Source organism: Gordionus sp. m RMFG-2023, chromosome 1 (assembly GCF_954871325.1).
Source record: "Gordionus sp. m RMFG-2023 chromosome 1, tfGorSpeb1-WG-v2, whole genome shotgun sequence".
In the NCBI taxonomy this organism is placed as follows: domain Eukaryota; kingdom Metazoa; phylum Nematomorpha; class Gordioida; order Chordodea; family Parachordodidae; genus Gordionus; species Gordionus sp. m RMFG-2023.
Window position 1 is genome coordinate 13723309 of NC_088775.1, and position 10772 is coordinate 13734080.

At 26.0% G+C, this 10772-nt stretch overlaps 1 protein-coding gene and 1 long non-coding RNA gene across 2 annotated transcripts; both read right to left on the reverse strand.

Moving 5' to 3' along the window:
• Nucleotides 1–699: 699 nt before the first annotated feature.
• On the reverse strand, nt 700–1179 carry LOC135922254 (uncharacterized). Its single transcript, XR_010570814.1, has 3 exons — nt 1100–1179; nt 764–1053; nt 700–720 (listed from the first exon to the last, which is right to left on the reverse strand). It is a non-coding gene; the product is annotated as an uncharacterized LOC135922254 (long non-coding RNA).
• Nucleotides 1180–1205: 26 nt separating this feature from the next.
• LOC135931879 (uncharacterized) lies at nt 1206–3111 on the reverse strand. Its single transcript, XM_065469188.1, has 6 exons — nt 3045–3111; nt 2769–2855; nt 2502–2585; nt 2280–2461; nt 1289–2197; nt 1206–1221 (listed from the first exon to the last, which is right to left on the reverse strand). Exons 4-6 carry the CDS (start codon nt 2366–2368, stop codon nt 1206–1208), a joined length of 1014 nt encoding a protein of 337 aa, XP_065325260.1. The 5' UTR covers nt 2369–2461; nt 2502–2585; nt 2769–2855; nt 3045–3111.
• Between the last annotated feature and the right edge of the window lie 7661 nt (nt 3112–10772).

A 10772-nucleotide genomic window follows, 5' to 3' on the forward strand; every position in this document is an offset into this window, starting at 1 on the left:
GAACAGGAAGTTGTAGGAAGGGTTAATAAATATTTATATAATAAATTTAAATTTGAATAAGAACTTAATTGATTTAAAAGTCGGTATGGTAATATAAAAGAAAATTTTATCCATTTTTTTATTTTGGTCATGATTTCGCTGTTGATATTTTCTTTGGTAATTTGATCGTTTGCAATACCTTTAATTATACACAATTACAAATAAAATATCAATAAATTACTTTCATCAATATATAACGCGTCATTCTTTTTAACTTTTAAAAGATCTTCGCAAAAAATGATTTATTGAGACTCCAAATATAAAGAGCGAAAATCATTATATTCATCAACAATGTTTTGGACATCCAATTGATAAGTATTACAAATTTCGGATATTTGCCATCCTTCTATTTTTTCATTATCCATAATTCCAGCGGGAGTAAAAATGGATATCTGTGATAAAAAATTTAAACAATCATAATTAAATCGATCATTTAGGTGATTAATTATTGCATTTAGAACAGGGAAAAATATTTCCGTTCTATATCTATAATAATAAATAATAATTTAAATTTTTTTAATTTATTCAACTTGTTTTTTTTTTGTTCAACATAATTATTGAATTCTGTTTGATCCAATTTGAATATTGATTTCATATTATACAAATCAGTTATTACATTATTCTTTTTCAAAAAACTATTAGATAAGGAAAGTAATTTTAAAAATATATTGTCTCCATTAGCTATATTTTAAAATTATTTATAAAAATAGTAACTAATATTAACCTTTTAGTTTTTGTAATTTATTTTTTGTATGTTGTATTAATTTGGTTACCAAAGCCAAATCATTACCAACTGCCTGCATTTCAATACAAGCCTCATGTGTACATTTCAATATTTCTTTCAAAATAAAAAGACTTAATATAAAATTTTCATCTTTAATTCTTGATAATAACCCATCGGCAATGGAAGAGGTGCTTGGGTCATTAGAATCTTTTAATTCAACTAATGATGCTAAAATATGTTCATAAACATCTAAAAAGATTTCTACAGATTTGTAGGATGATGACCAATTTCTGAAAATATATAAGTTTCAAGTTTCATTAAAAATATTTTATTTACCTTGTTGTGTTTTTAATTCTTTTAAGAGATTTCTTGGACTTTCTCATTTGATATTTAACAAACACACCTTGACGTCTAACTTCATTCATAAAATTATATAACTCATCTAATATTCCCATTGCCTTTTTCATTTCAATTTTGCATCCACAAACATGAGCAACTACTAAATTTAGCCGATGTGTATGGCACCAAATATAGATGGCTTTTGGAGCCTCTTTCAATATTAAAGCCTGCATTCCTTTGTATACTCCTCTCATATTCCCTGCACCATCCATACTTTGTCCAACCAAATAATCAGGAAGACCAAGATCATTTAACTTAGAAAAAACATGTTTCTTTATATTTTCCCCAGTGGTTTCTGATGTTGTAAAAACATGTATGATCCTTTCTACAGGATGTGGATGCAGATCATCTTCTATATACCGTACAAGCAAAGCTATGCATTCTTTTTTAGACACATTATATGTTCCATCTAATATGATGCTATAGGCACGATTCTCTTTAATTGTTTGAATAATGCTTTTTGTTATTTTTATCTTAATAATTTCAGTTATTTTTTTCACGTGGCCATATGACAGTAAATTTATATAAGGTCTCGAAATTTTATCTGATTTTTTTCTCTGCAATTTTTCGTTGTTATCCATGTATGCACGTAAAGTTGGAACCGTTTTTGCCATTAATTTTATGAGACACATAAAATTACCTTCATTCGAATTAGAACCCCAAAAGGCTATATTACATTTTATAAGGTACATAATGGCATTGATAATATTATGAACTATATTACGATTTTCCATGATTATGTCAAGCTTATTTGATAGCAAATGATCTTGAATGCGTTTATTTGCAAGCCAAGTCATGTTTGCATATTCACAATCTTTATGAAGAGAAGATGCTTCGTGTCTCTCTAAGTCACGCTTTATGTTTTTCCAATTATTTACCCCATGTTGAGTCCAAAAAGTATTGGACTTAGGGCCACCAAACATAATACAATATAGACAAAAGACTTTGTCTAAAGTAGTGCTATAAGATAGCCAATTTCTGGGGTTGAGGGAACCATCTATATTAACCTTTCTATAATAGGTTATATTCATGCTCCTGTTTAAAAAGTAAAAAAAAATTTATTGGTATAGAAATAATGGATGGGTAAAAATTAATGAAAATAAATATTATTTAAAACCTCTTGTTAGTAACAGGATATTGAAATTTATTTGTACATGGCTGACAAGGGCCTACAGCAATTATGAAATTTATCAAAATATTTGTCATCCTAAATAATATAAAGTGAAAAGGGTCATTTGGTTCCTTTTTTTTGTATAGCTGAATAAGACTTGGACTTTGAATATCCTCATAATTTATTCCCTTCAAAAGTCATTATATAAATTTTATTTAAATATAATGCCTCATGCAAAGTAAGTGCCTCACTAGAACCGGGGATTGGATGAGGAGATAATACAATTTGTGAATCTTCAATATTGGAGATTTGCTATAAATAAAGAGTATAATTTGTTTACTTATGAAAATCTATTTTTAATATAATTTCAGCCAAATGGTCATTTTATTCTTAGCTACATTATAATTAAGTTAATCAATAAATGTTGGAAATATTTAAATGTCCTAATTTATTTTCTTCAAAAGTTATCATATAATTCGTATTTAAATTAAATACCTCATCATGCAAAGTAAGCGCCTCACTGGAACTGGGGATTGGATGAGGAGATAATACAATTTGTGAATCTTCAATATTGGAGATTTGCTATAAAGAGTAAAATTTGTTTACTTATGAAAAACTATATTTTTAATAAAATTTTAGTCAAATGGTCATTTTATTCTTAACTACATTATAATTAAGTTTTTAATAAAGGTTGGAAATATATAATTAACCTCATAATCATAATTTGTTTCTTTCAAAAGTTATCATATAATTCGTATTTAAATTAAATACCTCATCATACAAAGTAAACACCTCACTGGAACTGGGGATTGGATGAGGAGATAATACAATTTGTGAATCTTCAATAACTGAGATTTTCTATAAATAAAGAGGAGTTTAATTTCTTTCCTTATGATAACTATATTTTTAATAAATTTTTAGGCAAATGATAATTTTTTTTAACTACATTATAATTAAGTTTTTAATAAATGTTTTAATTCTACATGAATACATGATTGAGAAAACAGGTATTAAAAATATTATGAAGTCCAACATAAAGTTATCAGGTTACAATGGAAAGATGATACAAGTAATAGGTAAAGCACAAGTGAATGTAGAATACAAAGGGAATTCACATATTTTGAACGCAATAATCATAAACATCAATATGACTTTGTTAGATCATGTAAAAACATTTTTAAAATATACTTGAAAGATTCATAGGCATGATAGATGCAGATTAATATAAAACTGCGATCAGATGAAGAAATCATAAAACAATATTATAATGACTATAAAAATAAAAACAATATTAAGTATAAATAAAATTGTGAAATTCATGATGAAAGTATATTATCTAAAGATATTCTAATAGCTAAATAAAACAATGATAATAAACATACCTAATATAACACATAATGTAAATAAAGGGGATGAAACTCATAACATTTTGAAAATAGTTGATTCCAAATCATATTTTATAAGATTTATATTTAAAAAAAGTAAAAGAATTTGAAGTCTTAATTCAATTAAAGATGAAAAGATTTAAATTTAAAAATTCCTAGAAATTAACATTACCTTATTTTACTACATTATATTAACTTAATAAGTTTTTTTAATACTTTGGTTTTAAATTATTATTATTAACTTATTAAACATATTGTTAAATTGAACTTTATAAAGTATAAATAGATATAAAAATAGTGTGATAAACAGTTAAAAAACATTAAATAATAATATATATAATTTATTTTCTCTATACCCTGACTACTTTAATATTAATATTATTCTGGTAAAATTTTAAATCAGTTTCTATTAATTCACAAATTTATAGTTACAATAATAAATAAAAATATTACTTTTTGGAAGTAAGATGTTATTGTCTTTGCAACTGGGTTTCAACTCCATTTGTGATATTATATGGAATATCACAATTTAAAGATACCCAATTATTATTATCTCTTTTGATGGCTACCTTTGTAAATTTCATATCAGCTGGCTTGACATGAGGATGTTTATGTTTATAATGTTCATGTATCTTGTCACTTCTTATTTTAAAAGTTTTGCAATTTTTAATATTACACTTAACTTTAAATATGGTTTTGTTACTTGGCATCTAGAAAGAAATAATTATTATAATATAATTTTTTACATATTATGTTTTTTATTATTCTTTGCTTGCTGATATATGTTTTTATGCATGACTCAAAAAATTACCTAAAATTTATCCTGCTAAAATCTATAAATTTATTAAAAAACATAATATAAATATATTAACCTCTAAGAAAAGTACCAAATAGGAAATGTGTAAATATTAACTTGATAAAATGCTAAATGAAAATCGTTGACAAAGAAAATTTATATTATTTATTAATTGACAAATATCTTTACTTTAATTGACACTTTTCAGAAAATCAAACGATAACCATCATAATCGTATCAATTAATGGATTAAAAAAAGATTATAATTCAAATCAAAAATTACCCACCAAAAATCAATACCTACCCCCAAAAAAATAATGCATACCCCCAAAAAATTAATATCAACCCCTTAAAATCGATACCTACCTACAAAAATGCTAATATATTTTGGAGGCATTTGTCTCCTACCCCCCCCCCCCCGGCCATGTAGACGCTGTTTACCGTTCATGTGATGATATTAAAAATTTAACTATCTCCGAGGCGGGAAAAAATTTTCAAAATTATAATGGGTAGGACTGGGTTTGGAACCTCAAAATTAATATTAGCTTGCATCTGACTTGGGAATATCTTTTACAAATTATTAATGGTTGAGCTGGGCTTGATAAACTTTTTTAAAATTATAAGATCTTGGATGCTCCCTAATATTGTGAGCTTAAACCTGGCATGACATCTATCGTAAAAAATGAATAAAAATCTCATTCCCCGTCATTTTTGACGGGCTTTCTACTAGTATAGTTTATAAGGCTCTATTATATACAGTTGTTTATAAAATATTACATAAAATGCCACTTTTATAGACGTTTTTGATAGTTATATAATATATTACAGTTAATATTATAATGAATTTTATATAAATGCTTTTGATAATAAATATAATAACAATTTGCATTTAAGTATTTAACGCCATCTATTTAGTTTATAAAAACTTTAAAAGTTTAAAACATTTTATTATCCATACAACAATAGATGTAATAAATTTGATATCTTTTCTTCTCTTTTTTTAAGTGTTTTTAGGAAAGCTATTTTTTTTTTCGAAAAACAGTTTGAGTCAAATTTTTATATATTTTGATATTATTACAAACTACTATTATTTTAAGATATAATATACCAACTAGAGGTGGTGCGACAATATATAAAATCTTAATTGTTTCATCATATCTTTCTGGTCCTTATTTTATATTTAGAAAATATTCCACTTCTAATATGGCATCCTTGCCGTGTAAATAATTTCAGGCTTCAATATATTTGCATAATTATTTCTTCCAAAGATTTTTGGTGTTTTTATTTTATCAATTTATCCAACATATTAAATTATGATATTAGTTTACATCGTGAGTGTCATGGCTATTACTGCAAATTAACCAGCGTCTATTATTTGTGTTGCTATGTAATTTAAGATTATTACTACAGCTGCTGAGAGCATTTGATAGCATAATTTAGATAAACAATAATGGTCAATGTGTAGTCATTTATATCTATATTATAATTTTCCGATGTCCTCACTACGTCATTGTGACGTCATGTCATCGCAACGTCATGTCATCGCAACGTCATGCCATCGCTACGTCATGTCATTGTTACGTATTTATTTATTTTTATTAATTTATTTATTTTTTATAAAAGCAAGACTCAAATATAAGCAACTATTATATCCTGGTAAATAATATTTATAATTTATAAAAAAAATTATTTATTTACTTTTTTTATAGGTGAAATATTTTGAGAAGAAAATCCAAGAAAGCAAGACTCAAATAAAAAGCAACTATAATCTGGTAAATAATATTTTTCAATTTATAATATCAAAAATTAAATATCATTCAATTATTAATTCAACCCATATTCATTTTGAGAAGAAAGGGTAAATAATATTTTTAATTTATAAAAATGAGTTTTTACAAATCAAACAATCACATACCCTTATTTTCCAAAAAATGAGTTTTTACAAGGGCTAATATTAAAAAATAAATATCATTCAATTCTTTCAAGTAGATTAAATTATAAATGCTTATATTTTTTTTTACATTTAGAATACATCAATTTTAGCTTTTGATGAAATTCCCACTCTTTCTAGAGAGTTGAACCTAATATTGATTCCTCTTCAGGTTTAATACATTAATATTTTTAAAAATATACTATTCTATTTTCCTTTCCTTCCCTTTTAATTTCTTTTATTATCTTCACCTTTCTCAAACTTATTAATTTCCTATTTCATTCTCTTTAGCTTCCTTTCCCTTTTAATTTCCTTATTTTCTTTCCATTTACAATACTTAGTATGATATTTTTTATAATTTAAATAAATTTATATATCTATTTTAAGCATCCTATGTATTTTTAAAGCTATCCATTTTGCCGGGCCACACAATATGTCCTTTTATCTCTTATAAATATTTTGTCTAACTAACAGAAAAATATCCAAAGTACAATATTTTTAATATTTAACTAAATTAATATATCAATTTTTAAGGATCCTACTTTTTTAAAAGCTTGCCTTTTGTCAGATCCACAATTGCTCCATTCTCCATACTGATTATTTTGTATAATTCACCAAAAAATAAGTACATTATTTTTATTATAAATAATTTTATATAGGATTTTATATCTATCCAAAAAATCGATATATCTATTACAATATTTTTTTTATTCAATTAAAATTTTAAATTTATTCATAAGGATCCTACCTTTTTAACAATACTCCTTATTCTTACTAATTTTTTTGTATAACTCAATAAAAAAGACAAAACGGGGTTTTCTATCTTTAGGATTCCAAAACAAAATACATACTACGGTATTTATATTATTTAAAATATTCTATATCTATTCCCAAGTTTCCTATTTTTTTTAATTTGCCAATTGGACTCTCCGAATGGTATTTTATTTTAATCCTACCTTATAAAATTAACTTAAGAATTGTTTTGTTTTTACTTTAGTTAACTATCCCCATCTAATTTCCTCTTTATAATTGTTCAAATATTGATATATCAGTCATTAATTATGAACAAATGTAAAATAAACCTTTAAAAGAACATGATAGGCTTGATAAGTCCCCCCCCCAAAAAAAAAAAAATTTTTTTATTATAGCCCCCCAATTACTAGAAATATACTTCAAATATTGACTTCTCTACAGGTTTACAGTATATTAATGTTTGTTTAATTTCAACAATAGTTTATTTATATTTGTGGCTGATTTATTTATTTGTCTAGGCTAACCCAATCTTAATCCCTCACATTGTTACAAAACATGATAAATCTATTGATAAGCAAAGAAAAAAATGGCGATTCAACAAACGCTTTACCCGTTCTAGAGTTATTGGTGGCCAATATAATAAGGAACTGTGAACTCCTCTGGAGGTTTATTTTGTTTTTTTTCTAATGTTTTATATCTATATGTTTATTTTATATTCACCCAGTTGCCTCCAAATGATATTTTTTATCACCACTACCACAATCCCTATGCCACCTCTGCCTAATTTTTTAACAAATATAAGCATTTAATTCCACTATCATTCACCTCACTAGGAGTTAATATAAATAATACTTTATCCGATTCCCTGAGGAACTTTCATGAATATTTAGAGGGATGTTCAAACGTGAAGGTGTAGTGCGGTCAATTTCATTAGCATTATTAATGGGAAAATATGCGGTAGTTTTGTCATGGCCTTTATAACAATACTTACGACCGTTTTATGGTTGAGTTGACAATGTCGTTCATGATTCTATTTTAGAGGGGGATACCAAGACTGACACTTTGGCAGAAATATCATTTTGCGTTCTTCTTTTACCAGTACCCAAGACCTCAGCTTTATCAGCACGCAATGGGTGTTGTACACTGCTTTGGTAATCCGTCATTATTCATTACTTTCACCTACAACCTTAAATGGGATAATATTATACATGAATTATTTCCTCTGCAAACGACTGCCCAGATTTATTTTGTCGCTTTTTCCATCAAAAATTAAAATGTCATAAACGATTTGCTTTTAATTTTATCAGACACAAAATATAATTAATCCTCATCATTTTTTAAAAAAATTACCTAAATTTATATGGCAAGAAAAATAAATTTCTTAAAAAATATATAAATAAATTGCATATATGTTTCATTATTGAATGGCATTTTTGTAATTTAAATAGATAGCATTTTTTTGTACTTAACATAAAGATATAGATAGCCCTTACCAAATTTTATATCCGGGTTTGGCAAAAAGTTTTGAAAATTAATATGGGTAGGACTGGGCTTGGGAAATATTCCTCAACATTAATATTTGCTTGCACCTGACTTGGGGAATATTTTTTACAAAATATTATGGGCCGGGCTAGGAAAAAATTTTCAAAATTATTATGGGTTGAGCTAGGCTTAAGAAATTTTTTTTAAATTATAAGGTCTTGGACGCTTGGAAATTTTTTCCAAATATTATGAGCTTGGACCTGGCTTGAAATTTTTTAATGTTAAATGTTAGTCTTATGTAATCAGAAATATATTTACAAAGAATTTTGATATTGAGTAAAAGCTCATTTAAATATATTTTGACTCAAAAAATAGTTTCCACTCTTAGTCCTAATGGGTTGGACTCAATGACATTGGTTAGACTTGACCTAAATGGGGAGGGAGGGGGGTTAAAAATAATATAAATTGGATATGATTTTTAAATAAAAGGTAACATCTTTCTTAAAAAAACGAATAAAATTCTCATTCTCCGTCATTTTTGACAGGCTATCTACTAGTATCATTTAAAATGGAAGATAATATTTTGGAAATTTAATATCACACAATAATTTTCTCGATTACTTATCTAGCTTTCATCATGTCATCTAAAAGGAAGCTCTAATTACCATTTAGTTTTATTTTTTGGAATGGTCGTTTATACTCTCTTCTTCAAGAATTGTTCATTTGGTTTAGGCCTATAAATTTTTCCTTATTAGTACATTCTATAAAACATTGTCTAAAATGGTAACAGATAGTTTCTTGAACTTTTGTTAATGTAAGTTTCTAAGAATTATATTGCCTTATATCGTTTTAAAAACCAATATCAATTGAGGCATTTGTATGAATTAATTAACTTTTTTTATGACTTGTAATTCTTTAGACGCAAAATTTTTTTATATCAGCAATCAAAAATATTTTATACTGTAATAAATAGATTTTTTATTAAAAAAAATTATTTTTAGAAATGTCTTGTATGTTTTAATTATTTATATGCCAGTTCATTTTGTATGCATAATTTAATAAATGACAAAATATGAAATACAGAATAATTGTTCAGAGTTAACAAATTTTAAAAAGTATAATATATAAATATAAAACCCATTGGGAGATATGGGGGGCGAAGTCCCCCATAAATTTTTTATTAGTTGAGCCCCCTGAGATTGTTAAAGCTAGCGACGCCCCTGAAGACGATTTTTAAGACTTTACTTCAGGAAAAATAATATATCAAAATTCAACAAAATAAATTTGACAGCTTTGGGGGTGGTAAAAACTAATAATTAAGGATCCAAATAACTAAATGATTTTCAAATTATTAAAAAAAATAATTTGGATGAATATCTGTTGTAGATGCATGATATTATGGATAGTGATAGATAATTTTAATTAGATGCACTAAAACTTTGCTGTGTCCCCAATTAAAATAATGTAACGAACGGTGACCCGAAATGTGTTAAATAATGTATTGGCCTGATTTTCAAAAATATTTAAAGGATAGAACTCTTAGGTGGATTTAATATTGGTTAAGTAAAATTTATCTCTAGAATTTGCTGAAGTTAGGGAGGGACTCTGATAATTTTATATAAATATCAGGGGGATGGGGGTAAATTTATTATATCTGATTGCCACCTTCTCGTACCTTCGTTCAGCAGAATATGCCTGGAACTAATAAATTTGATGTTATATAAGACTCCTGAAAATTTAACTCATGGGAATATCAATAAATGTAGTGTTGTTAAAAAGCCCGATTCGGGTCGATTTTTAAAAACGGCCTTTTTAAGATTTTAACCAAAATAATATTGTGTAAGCCTGATAATTTTGCTCATAAATAGCTGAAAGATTTGGGCTTGCATTAACCAAATCTTAAGACTTACACAATATTATATTGGCTAAAATCTAAATCGGGCCGTTTTTAAAAATAGACCCAAATCGGGCTTTTTAACAACACTAAATAAATGGATTAGAATATGAATTACAATAATGTAACAAGAATACTAAGTTGATTTAGATAATCATGTATATTTATATTTTATTTTATAAACAGAAATGATTTATAGGCTTCAGTTTTTTATTATTTCATTATGTATTTTATTTTGAAGATAACTCCTTTGCCTAAT

Bases quoted from the DNA above. Each gene is read 5' to 3' on its own strand.
- LOC135931879 (XM_065469188.1), bottom strand. From the start codon at position 2,368: ATGACAAATATTTTGATAAATTTCATAATTGCTGTAGGCCCTTGTCAG. The intron at 2,198-2,279 runs GTTTTAAATAAT...CTTTTTAAACAG, and splicing joins TATCCTGTTACTAACAAGAG to GAGCATGAATATAACCTATT.